The sequence below is a fragment of the Amblyomma americanum genome, chromosome 3, assembly GCF_052857255.1.
Source record: "Amblyomma americanum isolate KBUSLIRL-KWMA chromosome 3, ASM5285725v1, whole genome shotgun sequence".
Classification (NCBI taxonomy): Eukaryota; Metazoa; Arthropoda; class Arachnida; order Ixodida; family Ixodidae; genus Amblyomma; species Amblyomma americanum.
Genome location: NC_135499.1, coordinates 102,261,108 through 102,285,870, shown reverse-complemented (window position 1 = coordinate 102,285,870; position 24,763 = coordinate 102,261,108). Strand labels below are relative to the sequence as shown.

Here is a 24,763-nt window from a genome sequence, read left to right as displayed (position 1 = left end):
TGTTCGTATAACTGAGATTGTGCACGTGTCTCGGCTCAAGCCTTTCACCCGCCGTCATTCTCCCCTTTAATTTCTGTGGCCAGAATGGCCGCCCCCGTCTCGGGGGAGTGGAAGGAACTGTGAGAACTTTTCGTGAACATCATCCACATCTGTGATTATCTACCATCACCCTTCGCTTCACGTGAACTTCATCCTCATTAGTGAATGATCATCAAACTCTCGTTCGTGGGTTCCATCTTCAACGCCATTATTGGCAGTGCCAATAAAGCTCGGTCGCCCAGCTAATAATAATCACAGCGCATTGCGGGGCATGTGCTTTGTGTTCCCAAACACTGCATTTTGAACTTCTATCCTACTGAGCGAAGTATAATTGGACTAGAGTTGCTTATACTGAATATACATCTACCCTTGAACATAGCAAGAAAAGCCCTGGCCAGCACATGTCTCTAGGAGGATGAGAAATATTATCGCTCTTTCTTTCTGAGGCAAATGCGAAGCCCTTAAGCCCCTTTTCCGCCCTATGGCCTGATATACTGGCTCCCACATGAGTTCATAGCATGCACAGTCTCAGGAAAAAAAAGGCATTGACTTGCATGACTGCTTTGATATAAAATATTTTTCTTACACCTGCATCCCGTATACTTTTCCTGCCGACAGTACGTGCTATGCAGCACAATGAAGCACTGTTAACCTCTCCACAGGTGGTTTTTAGGCGTTCAGGTAGTTAATAATACGTATGCTATTTGGGCGCTTCTATACTTCTAGATGTGCATGATCAACTGAAAATAGCATCATATGCCAGAGGTCAGACGATAACATTGATTTGATGTATTTGGGGGCTCTTCTCGGATATTATCATGATCATTGGCATCGCAGTCGTCACCATCGTGTTCACGCTATGTCTCAATACTTTTCGAGTGGAAGCTGTACTTCAAAACCAAAGCTGCAAGAGTCGGGCCATCGCTCTAGCCTTGACCTTGACCTAGAATAAATAACTAATATTCCGACGCTGGGATTCCAACCTGCGGCGGTGCGAACAGATCAGCCTCGCCGGCCACTGCGCAAGAGCACTATGCTATCGTCCAGCCGATCAGACCTCGCGTGCTGCAAACACACTCTCGCGCTGAGCATTGCAAAAAGTTGTCGTCAACTTCCATGGCCGGCGTGAACAGAGCAGATAAACGTATCCTCTATTCGAGCTCAACCTGAGTCGAATATCATCACCAGACGTGCCGACGACCCAGGAAAACAAAGCCTAGAGACAACCAGGCTAAATACATAATTAGCACGGCTACTTGGATTAGCTGCATTTAAATACTTTCATTTTTTCTCCACCGTTCGCCTCATTCCGGCGCTGTGCAAAGCGCATAAGGTAGTTTTTCAGAGTACTTACTAACGCAGTCTGTTTGGAAGTAGCAAGTAAAAATAAAGTTGCAGCATCCGAAAGGAGAGCTTCAAAAAGCAGAGAACTTTTCTGTCGGTATGCGCATTGCAAAGCTTAGTCCAAGGCGGTTTTCTTAGGTACATTCCGAAGTGCGCAGCGTTAATTATTTGTATTAGGAAAGTCATTACTCATTAGTATGCCCCCAAGCGCTGACTTACGGCTAGAAGGAAAAACTACACAGCTTTCAGGGAAAATACTTGGTTAAAAAAGCAAAAAACTTGTGTGACTGATTTTTGAGTTTACATTCGGCGAGGGATTGCTCCCCAGCGACGTTTGATGGTTTCTTGGCCCGGAGGCGACAAGATGCTTTATGAACACAGGTGAGCGTGTGGCATTTGAAGTCCGCGAGAAGTTTATCATTATGCACAAGTACTACTCTGCGCTAATAGCTGTCGCACGGGTGCTTGCCCCTGGAAGACTAGAGTTCATCTCGAGATAACCACTTGCGTAATCGTCCAGGTTACGTTCCTCTGCATAGCAGCCGGGCAGCTGTTGTTGGATCAAAGCGCGTCCGTCTATTCAGAGACAAGACGTGTCACTGGCACTCGCCGCTCTCACAGCTATAGCGGCCTCCGACATTTGTGAAGAATATCTCGTCGTGGCCGGATAATACAAGATTATTACGGCTTAGCGACGCACTGTATTGCATGTTCAGTTGTTTATTTATTTATTTTATTTGAAAATACTGCGTTCCCATTCTAGGGGCTATAGCCGGAGTGGTCACATTTGATGTGGTACAATTCCACGCATAAAAGGGTACATGACAAGAATTTACAGATATAAACGCTGCACACAACACCATACAATGCTAAGACTGAATTGCCGACGCAAAATTCGAAATTGGTAATTCACGAATATTGCCATAGAGAGAGTTCCAACTCTCCACGGTACGCGAAGAAAAGTTGTATTTGAAAGCGTTAGTACGGGCAAATAAAGGTTGGATATTAAGATCGTGATGGCTCCTGGTTCCAGATGGTTTTAAAAGCGAGATATGCTTGCCCTCTGAAAGGCGATTAGCAGAATGCACTGTATAGTGAAGAAGTTTTAAGGACTCAGTGTTCCGGCGGGATGCGAGCGGATTTAAGTTTAGGGAAGACATCGCAGATGAGGGTGAAAAATGAAAGTCGTAGCGGCGGAAAATAAATCTTACAGCTTTTCGTTGTAAAGATTCTACTTGGTCAATTTCACACTGCTTATATGGATCTGAAACATTTGAAGCGTATTCAAGAATAGGGCGAATTAGAGTTTTGTACATGAGCAATTTGGTCTCTTTAGGAGCATCCCGTGCTGTGCGCCTCAAGTAACCTGCCTTTTTAAGAGCTTTAGCTATGATGTGATCGATGTGTTTTGCCCATGTCATATTGCGGGAAAAAACAACGCCGAGATATTTATATTCATGTACCGTTTGCAGGGATGAATAATCGTAATTAGAAGATGATAGGTGGTTGCTGAAAGACATGACAACAGTTTTGCTGAAATTGATTTTCATCTGCCACGTATTGCACTAGTCACAGAACATACCAAAAGACTGATTCAGAAGGAAGTGGTCATTGACTGAGTTATTATTGTGGTAAAATACACAATCATTGCTGTATAGACGGATCTTTGAGGTTATACTGTCAGGCAAATCATTAATATAGAGTAAAAACAAAAAAGGGCCAAGGACAGAGCCCTGGGGAACACCTGAGGTTACATCAGCTAATGAAGAATCGACGGAATTGAAGCGAACAGACTGGGAGCGGTGCGAGAGGAAATTGGCAATAAAATCAACGAGTTGTGAGTAATTGAGAATTACTTTTAACTTGCATAACAGTTTAGAGTGAAGGACCGTGTCAACAACTTTTTGAGAAATCGATGAATATGGCGCAGATTTGGTTACCGGCATCTATGCTGAAAAGAATGTCATGTGCAAATTCGGTTAACTGAGTCACTGTACTAAATCCCTTTCGAAACCCGTGTTGAGCTCTTGATAGAAGATTAGTTGCTTCAAGAAATTTCATAATTTGTTTATAAATAATGTGCTCTAGAATCTTACATGAATGTGCAGTTAAAGAGATCGGCCTATAGTTAGAAAGAAGTTGTTTGTTGCCGGATTTATAGAGCGGGAGTACGTTGGCAAGTTTCCATGAGGAAGGGACAACGCCAGTGAAAAGATATTTTTAAAAATAATTGAAAGATATCGACATGACCAAAGGAAATAACGTGCAAGGAAGGTGTATGGGATACTCTCCAGACCAGTGCAATTTTTTGTGTCAAGGTGCAAGATGAGATTTAAAGCGCCGTGAGTGCTTACCGTGATATCAGAGATAGAACGATCATGATTCGGAAGACTGAAAGATGGAATCATGTTATTATCACGTGCAAAAACAGAATGAAAGTAAGCATTAAATGCGTCGGATATTTTAGCAGGGTCAGCGACAATTTCTCCATTAATAACGAATGAGGTGGATGAGTGCTGGAGGGCAGAACAGAGCGCCAGAATTTACGAGGGTTATCTCTACGCAGCCCTTGGCGCTGAAAGCGAAAACTGAAATCTTTAGCAGAGTGCATTTTATTACGAAGTTCATTATTCGCAGCTTGAAATCGAGCAAGAGCATCAGGGTTATTGTCACGTGCCATGCGCCTCAACCGGGACACACGTCGTGACATCTTCAAAACATCGCGATTAATCCATGGGAGTGCAGGATTTATTTTCTTCGTTTTGACGGGAACAAACACTTTAATGCACAGTCTAACAATCTTTTCAAAATATTCAACCAGTTCATTAACATCGCCGTCACGGCTGACCGCGCAGAAGGATTCGAAGCACTCGGCCAGTTTGTCGATTACGGCTTTATCGTCAGCATGATGGAAATCAAGAAATGACGTGAACGTGCACTGTGGGTTACTAGTGAAGCGGGGCAGGGTAAGGAGAATTGCTTCATGGTCGGGAATGCCATCGACAACCGTACACTGAAAGCCGATCTCTATTAGATTGGGGCTTAGGAAGATTAAGTCTAGCGGCGAATTTAGTCTGGTAGGAAACGTAACTATTTATTTGAGTCCAAGAGAGAGCGAGATATCTAGCAATCCTTTTGCTAAAGGAGCATCACGGCCAGAATAACACATCGATGGCCAGTGAGTACTAGGCACGTTGAAACCACCCATGAAGATATGTTTGGTACTGAAAGAGTATGTATGAACGGGCTAATAGAGTGCAAAACAACAACCGAGGTACCGGGCGGTCGGTAAAAAACGCCGATAATGACAGTCTGTTTTTCTAAATAAAGCCTGCAAAGTAAAGCTACACCACCGCCTTTGCCATCATGCCTGTCGGCACGGAAAGCAAGGTAACCAGGTGGGGTAAATTCAGAGTCATATATGTCAGGGTGTAGCCAGGTTTCAGTGATTCCAATAATGAGAGGGTCATGGGAGGACACAAGCGCGAGAAGATCGGGGAGTTTGTTTGAGATGCTTCTAGCGTTAAAATTTAAGACAACGAGACAGGTTGGAGCGCTAGGTAACTGTCAACGGGGTGACGAATGAAGCTCAGTAGGTTCGCTTGCTTCGTGAAGGGGTAACGAAGGAGACTCGGTAGATTTGGTATCCACATGACTGGATGACGAAGGAAGCTCAAAAGTTTCGGACACATCATAATAGGGGTCCCGTTTCAAGCCACTCCACGCTTCGCCTCATGTGTACCTGACACCATCATTGAAATCATGGTTGTACCGAAGCTTCATCTTTGTACCACCGTCACGAAGCAAGGAAGATGCATTCCATATTTTCTTACGAAGGGCTCGGACATTCGCCGAGAAATCCTCAGTGATGTAAAAATTTTCCCCTTTGAGTTTTGATAGGTCCTTCATGACAAGAATCTTCTCACTGAAATCAAGGATCCTTAGTATGACAAGACGTGTACGTCCATCACTGAGTCTGCCGATGCGATGACAACGCTCAATACGGGTACATTTTATGCGAAGCTTGTCAGTAAATATTTTGCAGATTTTGGACAATAAACTGTTGCCATCTTCATCAGGACTTTCTAGTAGACCGTGTGCAACAAGATTGTTCCACCTTGACTGGTTTTCCAAGTCTTCATTCTTTACAACCAGGCTGGAGGTTGTTTTTTTTAAGGATGTATTGTCCGAACGAAGGTTAGTGTTCAAAAACTCAGAGTCTGAAGGAGTTGCAGATGATTCCAGTGATGAGACACGATCTTCAAGATCATCAAGGCAAAAGGAAAAAGATTCCTTAATATCTGTAATGCCTCTAGCGATTAGTTTTTGACCAGCAAGCAGTTTCGTGAGCTGAGAAAGCATGTCTGCCTCCCCCAGAGCGGAAGACGAGTCAGTATTGGCGCGCGTTGCCCGCTTCCCACTAAGGTGTGTAGACAAGTTAGATGAGAGTGATCGTTTAGGGGGGCCTGGATTTTGTGCAACGTCCCCGCTTTTTAGAAGGCGAGAGAAGCAAAATACAGCGTTTGAACAGAGGCTAACAAAACTCTATGGGCAGGAAAACAGCAGCAAACAACGATCATCAGATCGAACGCAGTGAGCGTTATTGAGATAACATACCTGCACGAAGAACATGGAACGATTAGGCATGTTGTAAAGGCTGCGGCCTTCCTGCCCATTAGAGTGCTTGCACGGCAGCTGTTTTCTTAGTATATCAAGCGGCACTTCTCACCCGAAAACGTTATTGTGGAAAGGTCGTCATCTAATCTTCGATTTTCAAGCAGGATCTCTGAACAGATACAGCTGCTCACGGCTCATTACCGTTGCCCGGCTTGCATCACAAGACGGCGAAGCAAGTGCCAAAAGGCCAGCGTTCTAGCGTTTCTTCTAATTTATAGTACAACGGTACAGCATTGGCTGTTGCTTCGAATGGATTGATCCACGGAACACGCTAATAAGAATGCGGCTTGCCCTGTCTGCGTAACCTAGAGATGCTGGGAAGCGGTGATTAAAATTGGTGCCGGAAATAACCTGTATAAGTGATTTACCTCTTGACAAAAAATCTTCCTAACTAAAAAGCTAAATTGGTCACCGAATAACTGGCGTTACATAAAACAGAGCTTTCCTGAGAACATATTGTAAACTTGTCGCCGATCGTGTCGTGCCGCTCTCGTTTTCACGTCAGATGGCTTCAATGAAATTCGCATGATTAGGCAATCTTCTTACGCATTCTTTTCATATTTCACAGTCTCCTGTTTCAAGCTGCATATTTCATAGTCTACAAGGGCTCCAATTCCTGACGCCTATTATGTAAAGAACACGCTTTCGTCGGCTTTTTTCACGTGTTTTTTTTTTATATTGAACGCTGGTGTATTTTAACTATACAATAAACGAAGAGGAGAAAGTAGTTCTTGTCCACATTTTTCTTTTTCGTAAATATAGCGATGAGTTTAGCATCGTAAGCTAATCTTTTTTTTCTTTATTGCCTGACTTGGGCAAGAACCACAATACACAAATAAACTTACAGGGCACAATGAACAATACTTAACACTATCCGCCTGGTGGGTTGTGGCTTCGTCATATTAAAACTCAAAACTCTCTATGCACCACCAATGGCTCTACTCTTTCGAGCCACTCGGGTGCTTCAGGAGCGATTTTTTGAATTTCAGTATACTTATACATACACTCCTGAAAATAGATCCGTGCTGGCCGTGCATCAGGATCGCAATGATATCCTGCCATTCTGGAGCGCCAAATACAGGGGAGTCCCATTGGCATAATAAGGTCGAATGGTGTTCCATCCTCACTCTCTACAGGCAAGTACCGTATTCCATGAGAGTCTAACGGAAATTCCTTTCTTAAAGTCCTTTGCAAGATGCCCCTGAAGTATACCCCTTCCCAACAATGTAAAAACACGTGGTCTATTGTCTCCGGTTGTTTACAGATTAAACAATGTGATCCCCAAGGTAGAAATAAATGCTTCGCCTCCAAAAATTTCTTTACTGGTAGTGTTAGCTAATCAAGGAGTATGAGTTCTTCTGTAATAGGCTGTAATTACCGGTAACAATCTAGCAAAAGATAGGAAAAAGCGCTCAATAGATTCGGCAGTAGAGCTAGTCTGCTGTGTGCACTGTCAGGCTTAGTCATTAAATTTCTGTAAAGGAAAACATTGTAGCGCGAATTCCTTTTTTTTTAATAGAATCAGTTATGTATCTGATGAGAGCTCACGAATGAAGAGGTTTGGGAGCTCCTTACACAAACATGAGTCATATTTACATGGTCCAAGAGGCTAGAAACCTAGGGAAGGCTTCAGATATAATACCGTTCTCACCTTTTATTAAATAGCAGGTTGTTACGGGCGGAACTGTCATACGCTATGGTCTCAAGTAAAGACGCTGACTAAACGCTCTCTTGCGGTTCGGTCTTTATTAAATTGAGGATAATATTTTGAGCACGAATTGTTCCAGTTGTTGGGCGAGAACCACGGTGACACACTACGCTGCACCAAAAAACCTGAACTACGGCAGTGCATAGAATACTTATTCAAGTGAGAATGTGTGACCAAGCCGTCATGGTAGTTGGGATAGAAGACCAGGTGAGGGATGCTGAAGATTTCTTCGGATCTCTTCAATTTTTATGAACAATAGTTAGCTCGGGCAGGGAATGTAATGCAAAGGCAAAGATAACCGGCTTTCCTTAAGGGCAACGGACTGGGTTTCATGAAAAGGTAACTGGAGCAGTGGACTACAGAAAGCCAGATAGGCGGACGAGAGTAAGAGTTTACAGGGATACGGTGGCCGCAGCTTACACAGAATCAGGTTCAATGGAGAGATCTGAGAGAGGCCTTTGCCCTTCACTGGGCGTTGTCACGGTACTGCTGATGATGGTTAGTGATAAATTTTTTTTTTACTACCCACCACGCTCTTTAAAAAAATATATACTAAAAATAGGATACCGTAACATAAGCAATTTCTAAAGTGCACTGCGCGCACTCAAGTTTATTATGATAATGAATAGTTAAATAACTATCATACTACCACACGTGCTCTAAACAATGTACTGGCGAGCAAATATACTTTGATGTCAGAAGCACAAATTGAGAGCGTCTATGTGATATCGAAAAATAATTATTCTTTCTCTTGTTAAGTAAAGATATTACTCATCAATTGGTGTAGCTACTGTTCTGACGTCGATATTGATTTAATATAAGAGGCCACTGAATCGCCAGCGGCTTTTTTCTATTCTAGTGTCGTGGAATTCTGCGATCATCGTCAGACATGGCTGCTTGGCATATATCATATACATCCCACGCAAGTAAATGCGTTTTGCTGCGCAACGTTTTATGAAAGAGGAGATATTGACCCATTTTCTCGCGCTGGTCTATCGATAAAGGGACAGTGAAGACCGTGATAGAGTCGCAGGCACAAGTCACCGCTGAGCATTTATACCATACAGAGTAAATGCAACTAATCATCTCGTCAGACTAGCACAACGCCTACATAGTTCAACCACCTTCCAGAGAGCGGCAGTCGGCATATATCATCTCTTGATTGCATTTTATTTGTTCTAGTCACCTTCACATCTTTATCAAGGAATCGTTGGGATTCCTGACCTCTCGTGGAGCTTAAAAGGCAGCACTCCGTGGCTCCTGAAGTACCTCTATTGTGTGGACGTCTTCTATCGTTACGTGTCCGCTGCAACCTACTGGTAAGTTGGTACGCCATTTTTTCAAGAAGGGCGTTCAGTGTACAATAGAAGTACGCTTTACAAAGCAAACCTTTCAAGAGGATGGGGTCGATAACTATGAAGAACTCCAGGTCGAAAAAAAATCTGTACTGGTTTAGGTATTTTTTCTCTCCAACCAACCTTTCCTTCGACCGGAACGGAAGCGGCAATGACGTTCAGTATTGAGAAATAATTTTCCCATTAAGCAAAAGATTAGCCAGTGGATGGCATAAAGGTGTAAGCCACTTCCCAAGCAGCACAGTTAATTAGGACAGTATTGGAAATTAGTGGTTTCACTCTGGCACTTTGTAGGCATTCCGATATTGGGCCGATTAGCCGTGCTGCTGGGGATGGGCAGTTAGTAGAATTTCGGCATAATATTCATTTCATTGTTACCTCACCGGAAACTGTACACAGTTTCACTATCAACTATAATGTCAGAAATTTTTACTTGCAAAATAAGCTAGCGGCGTATGACAGGCCACTACGCTCCCAGAACGGATGCTAAAACGTACCACATTGGGTCATAAAGGTTTCACCTGGCATGCAATGGGGCATGCGGCGTGCGCGATAGTTCACAAAATGCCATTTATGCGCGCTTTTTTTTCCAAAAATTCTCTGAAGTCCTACTGATCGTGAGAGTAGCCTCTTGGCTCGCCATCACGCCCGGATACTAATTCATTTGCAGTTTACTGGCTTTGGACCATTTCCTCTTCAAAATCAAACGTCAATCTTGTCTGCTTTATGGTCTTGCTTTGTTTAACGTCTGTTTTCCTTGAGTACTATTTTCTACTGGACAAAACAATCTGGCAGCATAAAGTTTTTGTCAGCCGCCTTGACTCTATCTTAAGGATGCTTTCAGGGGATACTTGGTAACAATATTTTTCCAGTAGGACATTCCCCCGGCCAGATCAAAAACGGCAAAGAGGCCAAACAGTTGTATAGGTTAGACCCCATTGCTATTATAAAGAAGTGTGCTAACACAATGGATATATATGTGAGCAGTGCATCCTTGCTGGTAATAAGCTCTGGACAACAGTCATACGGATATAATATTAAAAGCCGCTCCTGCTTTCCTCCTGCCTGCCTCAAAAGAGTGCTGTTCTTAGAGTGCAGTAGCTTCCTGCAAAATAATAATATTGTTAATGTTCTCAGTATTCGTGCATACTTGATCATTCATGTTTAACGGTACTATATTGCTCAGGTGATGTTATTCAAATGGAAAACAAGTATTGAACTAGCGCAGCACAATTATGCGTTTATGCTGTCGTATAGAGGCGCCGGAAACCAACATATCTGTCACATCTGCTCTTAAATTGATGCCAAGGTTTAACTACTAAATAATTCCACTCTTTTTTTCAGGCGCCATGAATGTCATTACGGCCGTCATTTGTGTGCTTGGTGTTCTTGTCGTCACGGGTGAGTTGAATCTTACCACATTGCGTCATGGGAGCCGGTGTTATTCTCTTGTATCTTCTTACTCAGACAGTTTAACAAATCTCTATGTTCAGAAAGTTATGAAAGGCTTGAAAGTTAAGAAAGGCATGTCAGCTGCTTTTGGGAGCTGCATTTTTGCATTCGTGGAATGGCTGACCTGCTCAGTATGGGAGTCCGGTATGCTTGTGAAAGCTTCTTGTTTTGGACACCTTATTATACATAGATTTTGCACAAAGTTTTAGTGGAAGCACACGCAGACCACGGAAAAAATGGAACGCACAAACAAGTGCTATTTTGTGTGTTCATGTGTGCTGCCTTTCCCGTCATTTGTGTCTTTTTGATTTTGTCGAATTGACAGAAACCGCACTGCTTCTGGATTATTGTAGACTGTGAACCCAGAATTCTCTAAACAATGTAGTACACATTGCAGCAGCAACCGACGATAGCGTGATATGGAGCGGCCGGCGGGTGTTTACTTCAGAAAGACAAAGAAACCGCTGTTCATGTATATTCATTAAACACGGACAGTCAGCAACTCTTGTTGCAACCAAGCTTTACAGTTTTCTTCGCCGATTATAGCTTGTATTGACCACGCTGGCTTGATCAAACGTTAATCAACGAAGAAGAGTTATGTTAAAGCCAGGCAACTTCTCCTAACAAGCGAGCAATTCGCCGAAGAACTTTGTATCGGCACGGTCACTTATATAGTAACCACAAAGAGAAATATTCCGTTAAGGAAGATAACGAGCATAAGTGTTAATTATTTTTGTCTTGAAATTTTCTCACATTTTCATTAAAGCAATCAATGTTGTGGAAAGCATGCCGTCCACATTCTTTTCCCTTTTCTTAAATACAAATGCTTTCAATGTGTCCTAATTACCGGTTAATATATTTATATGGCTTCTAAATTTGCACTGAAGAAACAGTGGTGTGCATAAGAATACAGCTCTACTGATCGCAGTAGTGTTTGCCATGTTTGTGGGAATTTAACCCACTATGACATGCCAACAAAGCTCCGCTAACGTTAGAGCAGTTCGCTATGCGGTCGCAAAAGGTTAATTTCCATCGGCATGCTCAAGTAATAGTATCTCTAAATTCTTTGAACAGAAGCCAGCAAATAAGGATTAAAATATGGAGGCCATAAAAGCTCCGCATTAAAAGTGTAGCACGCCACAGCCTGAAACAATGTCTCCAGACGAATGGGGTCTTCTTTGCATATCGCTTCGCAGGCACTGCCATTGATGTTTGTTTTATTTTGGTTTTGATTTCTTTATTTGCTGTTATTTTCTGTTTTATTTTACCGCAAGATACAAGAGCTCTTTTCTAAACAAGTCGAACACACATTCCTCTGTGGTCGAAGATTCCGGCTCACGATCCAAGTCGCAGTTGTTCGAGCCCATGCTCACCCAATCTTGTTTTGAGCGCAGTTGACTTTCTTTTTGACCGCCGTAGTGGCTCAGTGGTTAGGCCACTCGGCTACTGAGCCGGAGCTCCCGGGTTCGATTCTGGCCACTGCGGCTAAGTTTCGATGGAGGCGAAACGCAAAGGTGCCCGTGTGCTGTGCGATGTCAGTCCACGTTTAAATCCCCAGGTGGTCCAAATTATTCCGGAGCCGTCCACTACGGCACCTCTTTCTTCCTTTCTTCTCTTAGTCTTTCCCTTATTCTTTTCCATACGGCGCGGTTCAGGTCTCCGCCGATATGTGAGACAGATACTGAGCCATTTCCTTCAATAAAAAAAAAAACAGCTTTAATTTTTGAACTTTCTTCAGAGGCATACGTAAAGCGAGTGGAATGACGTCCCGATCCTGTATACAAAGCAAGAATTGTATATTCTCGTCATAACTGCTGTAGCGCGTGATAGTTGTGCAGTGTTTCAAATAACCACTAGAGCTCATGTGGTGGCGACGTCACGACCAGTCATAAGTTTCTCGACATGCACCACAACTGCGCCGGCCTTTCCAGCTGAACGCGATCCACAACGCTGACGCGTTTAACCTCACATTTAGAGGAGTTTTGTGCCGCCTCCTGACGTGATCTGAGAACGTTCTACACATACCAAAAATGTATTAGGCGGGTCACGTTTTTTACGCGAAGGGGGCTGTATTGAATCACCACTTTCGCATCCTAATATAAGTTCATTTAACGCTAAGGTCATTTGCAAATAATAGTGGAATACTCGCATCATTGCAGCTTCAGCAGAAACTTCCACAGAGCAAGACAAGTCGTTGGAGGTGGGGTCGGATCTCCGATCCCAAATCGTCGCCGATGAAGCCGTACTGGTGGGACACATTCTTCGCAACGTTGCCCACGAGCTGCAACAAGACGCAGAACTGGAAAGCGAGGTGAAGCTCCTAAGAATTATTTGAACACGTGCGAAAAAATCGTTACCTCTACAGAAACCAAAATCATGGCATGCACAAGAAATAAAACCACGCCCTAACATAAGATATCCTCAGTAGCTCACTTCAGTGCCCCTAAATCTCAGCCTGCATATTCGGGGTGATCTGAAAGCTGCGCTGAAAATCTAAACGCTCATCAACGCGACCGGGTTAGTGCTCGCGAAATTAGCATTCTTTGCAGGCAGTTACAAAAGGCATAATGACTTAAAAATATGGATCACCATATTACCCTTAGAAGCAGGTTACCACTACTTAAGTTTGTGACCGGAGGTTAATAGGAGACAGATCACTTGAATGGTAATTAATATACGAACCAGATTAGAGGTTCATCTACTGTGACTTGAATTGCATAATCATTCAATTCCTAGGGCAAAAAGAACCTCTGATGGATAATTGTGTTTGTGATTTACTGATATAAAAGGGCCACTTTAATGAATAAGTAAAAATTAAAAATCAAACTCTCAGACATTTCTCACTCCAGGCTGTGCTTTTCAACAGGGAACTGTGTGTGCTAATGATATAGGGCAGAATTTGGGGATAAAAGGTCTGTTTTAACAGAAACGGAATCGGTTGAGTAACAGAGCCTTCGTGCAGTCTGTAAGGTGATTTTGGGCACAATAATGGATAGAACCACTTCCGTACTTTGCCTAACTATGCGTCTACAAGTATTTATATATAGCGCATAAACATCGGTCGGTGCAATTGAAACAAAATCCCTAGTAATTAGAGTCTTAACAGTCGCACGCAGTACGTGTTAAAAATTCCTTTTTTTCATTGCTCAAAGTCTAAGCGCGCAACCAAAGGCACAAATAGTACGCGATAATAAAATTTATGACGACGCTTACGCCAGCTTCATAGTGGAATGCGACAGCGTTAGACGCAACGTTGTTTCAGCATGTTTCTGCGTGTCAGTTTTTGCTTCACACACACAATGCCGCCACTGTGATCTTACCTTTACTGGAACACACATAAACATGCGCTGAGTATATCTTCGTTCATTTTCTCCTCATACGTCTCTTCAGTGTATTACTTAATGTTGAACGAAATGATGAAACAGCCCGACTTAACCCTCTTATTCTGTACTTTAACGTCGGTGGCCTGGAGGCTATGGACACCGTCTACCCAACCGAATCCAACCTGATCATTTCGACCCTTTACGGCTGCGGGGAAAAGCCGAGAGTAGCGTAATTTTTAAATTACCTTATGACGCCATCAATCTCTCGAGAAATCATCGACGCTTTCACCCATTTTTATTCAACCTGCTTTCATTATTCCTCCTGAGTTAAAAGGAAACATCGAGAGCACCGCTATGGAAATTGAATGTGCTTTTTTGAATGTAATGGTTTTCACCTTCAACGGTGCTCATTGGTACCAACATAGTGGCCAGAGGTTACCACCCCCCAGCGGGCAGGTTTTATGGCATGGCTCTCTCGCCCTAAGGCAGACTTTTGTGAATAACGATTACGAAATCGTACGATATAAGGCTCATTGTCTCGTTCCCACTTCAGATTACGGCGGCGAGAGCTAACGAAATCTGCCACAGCCGAAACGTTGACTCCTTCATATTTCCCGGCCACCCCGTCGGCGCTTCGACAACGATCTCTAAATTACCCCGAAGACAACATTTTTTCACGATATCAATCCGTGCGCCATTTGACGGTATACACAACGTCCCATTTTCGAGGGCATACGTTCCCTCGGCGCCCACCTCAGCCAATCAGGAGAGCACGTTTAATCGTGTTCCCCGGTGCCCCATCGTTTGTGTGTAGTCATCTCGCGGCGTACACATATATTGTCAGAAAACAGTATACGTCGATGCTGTCTACATAGAATAAAGGTATGCACGTTTTCATACTCAAAATGCAGGCATTTTGCAGGACGTTACATCATTGGACACCTTCGAACTTCTTAGCGTACTTATTTCTTTATTTCTTTTTCATTTAGTTTACCACAGGGCCAAGTCCATTAGGCCGTATAGAGAGAAGTGGTACAAAGAACAGATAAGTTTAACAAAGAAGAGTTCATAAGGAAAATCAGTATATATCCAAATAAAAAGTCACCTAAATAAACGAAGTTATCAATGGCTTTCGCGAAAAATAATTTGAACGATGTGAAGAAAAGCGCTCCTAGTTATACAGCATTAGCTACTGTGTTCTTGAAAGATTGGTGATCAGCGGTGGTGACTGTCGAGCCTCGAAGGCAATTCCACTCATATGAAGTGCGTGGTGCAAGTTACTGAAAAAAAGCATTGAATCTACATAATGAAATGCCGAACTTGTAAATATGATTTATTCTTGGCGGTACATACGTTTGTGAGAAGATTAGTTTGCTACGTGACATCGGTGACAAAATAACATATGAAAAAAGCACAGGCAGAAAGTTTTTTCACGTGATGAAAAGGATCGTAAGGTAAGGCAAGATTTCATGGCACTGATACTCGGTGTGCGGTTGTAGTTAAAAGAATGAAACTCATTTAGTTATTTTGAACCATTTCCAATGACTGCGTTAGGTTTTTTGACCTGTGTCCAAGACTGGCGCTGCGTACTCATGTTTGGGCAGTATTAGGGTTTTATAAAGTTAATTTTACAGAAGAAGGAGTTTTCGTCGCTTTAATTTCAGACACACAGCGTTCACCGCCGCCTAGTGGCGCCATCTGTGTGAAATTCCTGTAAAATTTCCCAAGTTCCTCTTCAGGCCTAGAGGTGGCATAATTAAAATTCTGAATAAATAATAAAGCAATCTTTTTTCTGCACGTTTTGTTGCAGGCGAGGTCGGAGGAAGCAAAGGACAGGTGCCACATTTATGGTCCGTGAAAACATTGAGAAATGTAGTAACCGCGGCGCAATCAATCTGAAGGAAGCGGTCCTACTTCAATATATGTCGCATATATGTTGCCACATAAAGCGACATCCTCCTTGCTTTCATGTTCGAGGATGGAAATCGGCTGAATGTTCCCGGCGTCAGAAATCTGCCCTTTGCTGATTGAGTTTTTGGCTGGGTATTACGCTGTAAACAGCGCCACAGGGGGGGATTCCGCTTGCTTTCACCGCCGAAAGCACTAGCGTGAAGAGGAATACTGTTATTGTATTAAAAACAAATGCAAACATCGCTGGGCTACGGGCTCGGCTGATCGCATTTCCTTTTATCGGGACTGTGCTTCCTATATCAGGATTGAAAGCTAACAGTCTTCTCTGTGTCTGTCGTCGCTGCGCTGTTTTTACCACGGCTTAAAGATGCACCAACTAGCTCAGTTGTCGGTTCTTCTGAAGCTAACAGTATGCTTGGGCATTATGTTCTTATTCTTCCATTTCAGACGGAGGAGTATTTCATCCGTAAATTCTGGAATAAGACCAAGGAAGCAGTGAAGAAAGCTTGCCGAAAAATCAAGAAGGCTGCGAAGAAAGTTATGCCCCACATCCAGAACGCTGCCGAGGATATCGGCAAGTCCGTCGCTAACGCAGTCTTACCAATCATAAAAGAGAAGGCTGAGAGGAAAGCCACTGAACTCGTGACCAAGTTCTTCGCAAAGCATTTGGACGTCTACGCTCTGCAAGACTCGAGCAGCCATACCGATGTTGTACGCAGTCTGTGCACGCTCTTGGACGAAGAGGGCAAACGGCTTATTGAGCACGGCGAGAAACCGATCGCCCACCAATTTGTTTTCTCTATTGATTAGTCGATGGCTAGAAGCCAGCGCCGGCAGCAGGCGTGTCTACGATTAGAAACTCGTGGACGGTGATAGAATGCAGGCGTTTTATATTTATTACACCCTCAGTTAGGAGAAGAAGTCCTCATAAACCTTGGAGCATGGTATCTATTTCTGCTCAGCAGTTTTGCTACCAGAATCCTAAATGGCCACTACTTTCATGGCGGAGTAATAAACGCATCATGCTTTTTGCTATGAATATATTGTTTATTTTGCTTTCTTCAATCCAGAAAAAGGAGCTAGCTTGAGTACCTAAACATAGGCTGCCTCAAACAGGAACACCAACGCAGGCTTCGTAATGTTTGTGGACTCCTACAACAAGGGCTGCATTTACATCATCATTAGAGTTAAAGAAATCATTTCACTGAAACATAACTCTAAATTTATGGCCGGTATAGGCCATTATAACCATTGCGAATCATGAAAAAGGGGGTGATTTGTACATGGGTACAAATTATAACTGAAACTTTGCTTATACTCTTCCTGGTCTAAAGATTGTTACTCTCTTCTAAAGGAATGAAATGAATATAAAGCAAACGACTCTTTTGTCTTAGCTCTCCGCATTGCGCTGACGTTCGTAGGGGGCAACCTATTATAGCCCGTGAAGTGTGTTGCAGTACACGCGCGGACAAAAGTAAACGCAGCACCCTTTTGTGTTCGAATATTTTTCACGTGTCGACTAATTGAAATCTGTGACAGTATTATTTGGACGCTGGGGCTCTTTCTTGTGGAAAAACGTTTCCTCGATCCGAATAAGGAAGGCGTGACTGCACATAAAAAGAAATAAAAGAGCTCTGCATACTTATGGCTACACCTGTCCAGTCGCGAGTAAAAAAATAAGATTACAACAATGACGTACCCCAGCAGCGAACACGCCAAGAACAAAATTTCCGGGTGTGTTTGCAAAGCACGGTGCCGCGCCAAGCGCGCGGTGTGATTTTGGCTGCTGCGGTGACGTCACTGTGCTGATCTTTTCACTTACGACTGTGCATGATTGTATTTGCTGCGGAAATCTCAACATGTAATTCGGGGCTAGTTCGAGCATCTGCGTAGCCGCAATTTTGGCACATTGTTCTCTGATACAGTTTAGTATGGGCAACCAAAAGCACTTCAGGCTTAGTGTACTGCGAAATATGAGCAGTGTTTCCTTCGAGATCAAAAACAGTTTTCATTCATTCATCCATTTATTCATTTCTAATGGCTTTCTAAGCCACTGGTGCCGCGAGAGAATGCCTGTCACGAAAAGTCCGTAAAAAACGTATGCACAGAACTTTCACACACCACTCAGGGATTAATTTTACATAATACCTAAAGCTTATTTTGAACACGCCTCATAGACTGTGGATAAAGCAATGTTTAAAGATTTGTGCGAAATTTTGTACACCTTTATTTGGAGTGCAAGGCGGTGGAGCACATATACCATCAGTTCCACCGAGCTGAAAGAAACGTGCATGTCATTGCACGCGTTGACTAATTTCCCACCAAGAATATCAACTGGTTTTCGAGACGACGTTGGAAAGTATGCAGACAGAAGTTTCGCGATATCTGTCATGCGTCGTCCAGGTATGTCAATGGACGCCTTCTACTTTCTCAGCACAGTGTAATGAAGCGGGTAGTTCTCACTTAATTGAGTAATGCACCTTTCCAACCTCTGTGGATAATGAGATACGTGGTTGAACATGCGTAGCGTGAAGTTGGAGCTTAAACAGATTTACCGGAATTATCACACTACCATAAGGGTGAAAATAATGAATAATCACACAATAAAGTTCGAAGTGTTTTGATAGAAGCTCTGATTATCTCGATATCTGCAATTACTGCGGGTGGAAAAGCTCCAGAAACCACAGGACGCACCGCCATAACAGAAGAAAAGTTTGCAGTGGCGCCATCTTGCAGCATCCGTGCGATAATGGGCTGTCTGCGTAGATTCGTTTGTGTCAATACACTCGTGATGCAACTCTTCTTGGCAATGCAGTACGGGCAAGGTACGAAAGGGAAGGAGACGGGCTTTGCCCCCGGTCGGTTCCGTTGTTCATCTACATAGCTTTCTCCCTTGCACCTCTCCGCACCGCTAGCCTGAAAATTCTAAATCTCTCCCGCAACCCCCCCCCCCCCTCCCATCCCCACAGCATGGAGACAAAAGTCCGTCCTGTTACATTTCCTGCCTGCTCTCTGTAGCACTGCCAAGAAAGTTGTCCTCGAGTGTATATATATATATATATATATATATATATATATATATATATATATATATATATATATATATATATATATATATATATATATATACATATATATTATTTATTTATTTATTTGTTCGAAGATACAAACAGTCCCTATTCAGAACTATTGTAGGAGTGGGTTGATGTACAGCATTTGAATACAAGCAGGCCTATATTCAGAGCAAAAAAAAATGAAAGGAAGACCTCCTAGCAATCTTGTACAAACAAAATAAGAGGCACGATAGCAAACAAGACAATCACCTTTGGATTGTTGATAGCACAGCTATAGTAGAAAACTTTACAACCCTTTCCAGTGAAGGCTGTGAATTAACCAATGTATCTAGGCCGTTACATTCGCCTATTGCCCGCGCCCGCGGGAATCAAGAAGAATAGTGTACATTGTTGGCACAAATGTAGTCTTCAAGCGTAAGTTCATGCTTATGGTCTGTTTCGTTGGAGTGTCTGAATTGGCATATATGTATTCATCATCATCATCATCATCAGCCCTACTACACCCACTGCAGGGCAAAGGCCTCTCCCATGTCTCTCCAATTAACCCTATCCTTTGCCAGCTGCATCCACCCTTTGCCTGCAAACTTCTTAATCTCATCCGCCCATCTAACCTTCTGCCGCCCCCTGCTACGCTTACTTTCTCTTGGAACCCACTCCGTTACCCTTAAAGACCAGCGGTTATCTTGCCTTCGCATTACATGCCCTGCCCAAGCCCATTTCTTTCTCTTGATTTCGACTAGGATGTCATTAACCCGTGTTTGTTCCCTCACCCACTCTGCCCGCTTCCGATTTCTTAACGTTACACCTATCATTTTTCTTTCCATGGCTCGCTGCGTTGTCCTTAACTTAAGCTGAACTCTTTTCGTTAGCCTCCACGTTTCTGCCCCGTAGGTGAGTACCGGTAAGATTATGCTGTTGTACACTTTCCTCTTGAGGGAAATTGGTAAACTGCCACTCATGATCTGCGAGAATTTGCCATATGCGCTCCACCCCATTCTTATCCTTCTAGTTATCTCCCTCTCATGATCCGGATCAGCTGTCACTACCTGCCCTAAGTAGACGTATTCCGGCACCATTTCTAGGCTCTCGCTGCCAATTGTGAACTGTTGTTCCCTTGCTAGGCTGTTGAACATTACCTTGGTTTTCTGCATGTTAATTTTTAGACCCATCGATCTGCTCTGCCTGTCTAACTCGTTGATCATGATTTGCAGTTCACCTCCTGAGTGACTCAGCAAGGCAATGTCATCAGCAAATCTCAGATTATTTAGGTATTCTCCATTTATTCTTATTCCGAACTCTTCCCAATTCAGGCCTCGAAATACCTCCTGCAAACATGCGGTGAACAGCATTGGCGAGATCGTGTCTCCTTGCCTGACGCCCTTCCTTATTGGAATTTTATTGCTGACTTTATGGAGGACTATAGTAGCTGTGCAGTTGCTATATATATCTTCCAGTATTTTGACATAAGGCTCTTCTACCCCCTGATTACGCAATGCCTGTATGACTGCTGAGGTTTCCACTGAGTCGAATGCTTTCTCGTAATCAATGAAAGCTATATATAGAGGTTGGTTATATTCTGCGCATTTCTCTATCACCTGATTGATAGTGTGAATATGATCTATTGTAGAATATCCTTTACGAAAGCCTGCCTGATCATTTGGTTGATTAAAGTCTAACGCCATGGTATGCAGCGATGGCGTAGAGGTAGAACATCCGCCTCGCGTGCAGGAGGACCGGGGTTCAAATCCTGGTGCCGTGCAATTCTCCACCGGGTTTTAAAAAAAAACGCGTGTCGATGGAATTGCATAACCAGGCCTGGAGTGCGGCCTTATCTCGGTGACCAGAACCGACAACGCACTCTCTCACCAGAACAGGATTTGGCCACCCTGGTGTAGTACTTGGCCACAACCTTCTATGATCAAACCAATATATGTATTATTCATGCTAAACGCTTTATGAATTGGCAAATACAAAAACTTCAGTTTATGCAAGGGTGCGCCGCTTGCTAAAGTAGCTAGGCCTGCTCGCATTATTGGTTTTGTAGGAGCGTCTGTGCGCTGGAGTTTATAGCAAATAAAACGAACCGCTTTACTTAGCACTGACTCAAGCATAATGTGTCATTCTGCGCGTACGGAAGCCAAATGATGTTTGCCTTTTCTAAGATTGGTCGGACAAGAGATCTGTAGGCCAACAGCTTTGTTTTGCAGGTAGAAAAACGTAAGACGCGTTAAAGAAAGGGAACCCTGCTTATTGCTTTTTTGGTTATTTTATGCACGTGTGTCTTTGGTCCAAGGTGTTGAGCAATAACAATGCCTACGTGTTCCTTTTCCGTTACGCTTTCCACAGGGACGTTACCAATAGATTGGGCTCTCTCTATGCTTGCCTGATCACACCCCAATTTCATGGCAGTATTTCTGGTTTTGGTATTAGCAATCCAGAGGATACGTTCTCACCAATGGGGCTCATGGTTGTGACTGGTACTTTTTGTTCAACTCTGGTATGTTCCACTGGGTCTGGTTTGCTTATGAAGTGGTTTGAAATGGCGCGTTCCACCAGTGGGGGATTGGCCAGGGTACCTTGCATTCAAACAGAACTGGCACATGGACGATTTTAGGCTTAACGTGGGTGATAGTTTTTGAGAAATGAAATATTTTCGAAAATTGTATCAAAAGAATCTCCCTGACACAAAAATGTAATTATTAAGAAACTCGCACACTGGTTTCACGACATTTTATCAGGCGCTTGGGAAAAAATGGAGAACTGGAATAGAAAGAGAAAGCCCTAATCAAGCGAGGGGACTTTCCAGATAAGCTCTTCACAGGGAAGCAGACCGGCGACTGGTGAAGAGAAACTAATCAAGTGATGCAATTTTGACACATGATTCACAAAGGTGTCAATACCTGCCTTATCATTTTTCTTGAAGCAATCTGTGGGAACTGCAGTACGGGTGGAATAATTGTCCAACCATTCCTCTATTTGTTCGTTTAATACATGTTGTGTTTCACTCGGACGAAAGGGTGGAACAGAACAAGTACTTTAATGATGCAGTGCCCTTTTATAAGGTGATGAGCATGTGATCCGCCGACAGGTGCTTGCGCGGCTGATAAGCGATATTCATGGAAGATCAGTATCTGTAAGTACGTGCAATATCAGTACACAACACTCTTTTCTCCTAAGATTTGTTACAAAATACAAGTCATCAATCTCATAACGTGCGACTGGTCGTCGATCAGGTATTAATCTTCGCGGCTCGGTGTGGTCTTTGGTGGTTTGGCCTGGACTTGTCCCTGGGATTGTTTCCGTGCTGGGCAGCAGCTGATGTGCCCGCCTGGCTGCAGTAGGAAGCCTGAAGTGGCAGTCTTCACTTGTGGCTGGATCAGCTTCGAAAGTCGTCCAGGCGCTCCTCAACTAGTTGCGGTGCCTGGTATAGCGCTGGCTGTTGCCCAGGTGATTTATATACGACACCAGAGCCATGAAGGCCACAAACGTGGCCGCAATTCGCCTCGAACCCCGACAAAACCTTTCAGTGTATAGTGCGTCGCCGACAGGGATCCTCTTATTCTCAGGATGTCGCAGCTCAGGTATGTCTTGCCGCTCCGGATGAATCTTTTCCAAGGCTGTCGTCATCCTACGTTCGATCAATAATTCTGCCGGCCATTGCCCCGTGACCGAATGTGGCGTGGTGTTTCTAACCAGGAACCACCAAATCTTGTACAACCTTGAACCTTCCTGTTGCTTCTTTAAAGCTTTTTTCTTAATTCCTCATACCATTCTCCCCGCTGAATTATTACTGGCGGGATGATAGGGGGCATTGAAAATAGCACACACACCATTACACTTTAAAAACGTTTGCAACTCCGAGTTAGTGACTTATGTGTCGTTATCTGGAAAGGTAACGTTGGGCATGCCATGTATTGCGAACGTCTTCCTTAAGCTGGTAACGACAGTCGCAGCCTTCATGGATGACATGACTTAGACCTCTGTCTAATTTCTGCACGTGTTCACCGCGATTAAGAAGACTTCTTCCTTCACTGGGCCGCGAAAACTATGTGTTGTCGACTACAAGGTTGATTTGGCTTGATACAAAAATGACCTGGAGCGTTGGGATCTCTTTAACAGTTACTCTGGCATAGCTGACAGCGCTCTACAAACTTTTCAATTTCGTAGTGAATCTTCGGCCACAATATGAGCCCTTAACCAGACGCTTTCATGGCAGTCATCCCAGGGTGATATGCATGCAGGACGTGAGGCACACCTTTCTTTCTATTTCTTAAGGATTTCTTTTTCTGTTTCGTGGGGGTCTGTATTCAAATGAAACTGCGGCATCAGTCCGCCGGTTATATGCCTGTAGTGCAGAACTGATTTCAAAAAAGATTTCACCAGCAGAGAGTCTATGAGCACAATCTCGGGGAGCATATAAAAAGGCCAAATGTTTCTGAAAACAGAACCGGGTTGTCCCAAATATTGCAGTAGTCAATCGTGGCATAGGCTCTAAACTTTTCAGAAATGTTCGCACGGTTAGAAGCGTAAACCGTGAGTTCATATTAGGTATGAACACCTCCAAGAGCAGCACAGCATGTGCCACTGTATTCATAGTCCAAGAAAATGCACATAGCGCGCCTCTCCAAAATAATCAAAGGCTGAAGCTTGTGTTTTGGAAACCACGCTCTCTTACAAACAAAAAGAGATACTAAGGGGGGTTGAGGTCAGCTATTTTGGTCAGCGAGATAATGGAGAAACAAGCTGCGATTAACGCTGTCGTACGCCTTCTCAAAATCCAATATAACTAGTGTTGAGATCTGCTGTTGCTTCACTGCAAACTTATTTCGGCTCTTCCATGTGAGTGGACCAAATCGAACAGCCACGGCGAAAACCTTTCTGAGCCTCACTAAAGGCACATAGAATCGATAGGCCATTCCCGAGGCAGCTTTGTAGCACTCGGTCTAGAAGTTTAACAAAATATCAAGTGAGCAAAAGGGGCTTAATGTCTTCAAGATCCACTCTTTCAAATCCAAACAGCGAAAATAAAATTATTTTGCTGCTTTGGAATCTAGTGAATTCCGGGCTTTTTCCAGGAACCAATTCACAATCTGTAGGGTATCTGGGGTAAAGTCTTAAGCTATTATCTTCGACATACCAGCTGTACTCCGTCAATGCCTGGGGCGGCAGACTGCAGACCACTATATAAAGGCATCAACTCAAATGGAGAGATTTCTGTAAAATTGCAGTTATATTAGGTAAGATGGAAGAAGTTGTACTGGTGTGCATGAAAACGCGCAGTGAGCTCCTGAGCTATGCAATTCTAATTATGTCTTGCCTTATGGGGTGCAGACCCGTAGTCTGGTAGGAGAAGAACGTAGCAAGAAGAACGGACACGACACTAGGTTCAACCAACTGATTCAACCAAACTTTCAAGATACCAACTGGGACACCGTTAATGCCAAGGGCGGCAGACTTTAGACCACTAACTGTACTCAGTTGGAACAACTTCGGCGAAGTCTGCACACAGATGAGGTAAATTTAAAGAAACTCTACTGTGCGCATGAAAACGCACAGCGAGCCCCTGAACTATCCAATGGAGAATATCTATTGCTTGTTGGGGAGAGGTGAAGGGGCAAAATTAGAGACTGGATTACGGGAGCGAAAGGCAGATTTATTGAGTTCCACGTTTGTTTACAAAGCATTTCGGCATTTCGACTTACTTGACAAATAGTTATTCAAATTTGGATTACATTCTTCCTTTTCTAGGGATATAGTCTTTCCAAACGAAGCGGAACCCAATTTGTAAATCACCTAATTCTTTGGTTACTGGATATGCACTAGGCTCTTCCATGCAGCATTCCTTCGACGTTAGTTTTGAACTCTTCATTCAATCTGAAC

The 24,763-nt window shown here is 43.5% G+C and overlaps 1 protein-coding gene across 1 annotated transcript; it reads left to right on the top strand.

The window, feature by feature from the left end:
• Positions 1-10,472: 10,472 nt before the first annotated feature.
• On the top strand, positions 10,473-16,688 carry LOC144123938 (uncharacterized). Its single transcript, XM_077656649.1, has 3 exons — positions 10,473-10,524; positions 12,735-12,886; positions 16,257-16,688. The coding sequence occupies exons 1-3, from the start codon at positions 10,473-10,475 to the stop codon at positions 16,617-16,619; spliced, it is 567 nt and encodes a 188-aa protein (XP_077512775.1). The 3' UTR covers positions 16,620-16,688.
• The last annotated feature ends 8,075 nt before the right edge of the window (positions 16,689-24,763 follow it).

Excerpts from the sequence above, each read along its gene's own strand:
- LOC144123938 (XM_077656649.1), top strand. The coding sequence starts at position 10,473 with ATGAATGTCATTACGGCCGTCATTTGTGTGCTTGGTGTTCTTGTCGTC. Across the intron at positions 10,525-12,734 it reads TGGTGTTCTTGTCGTCACGG|CTTCAGCAGAAACTTCCACA; the intron begins GTGAGTTGAATC and ends GCATCATTGCAG. Across the intron at positions 12,887-16,256 it reads ACGCAGAACTGGAAAGCGAG|ACGGAGGAGTATTTCATCCG; the intron begins GTGAAGCTCCTA and ends CTTCCATTTCAG.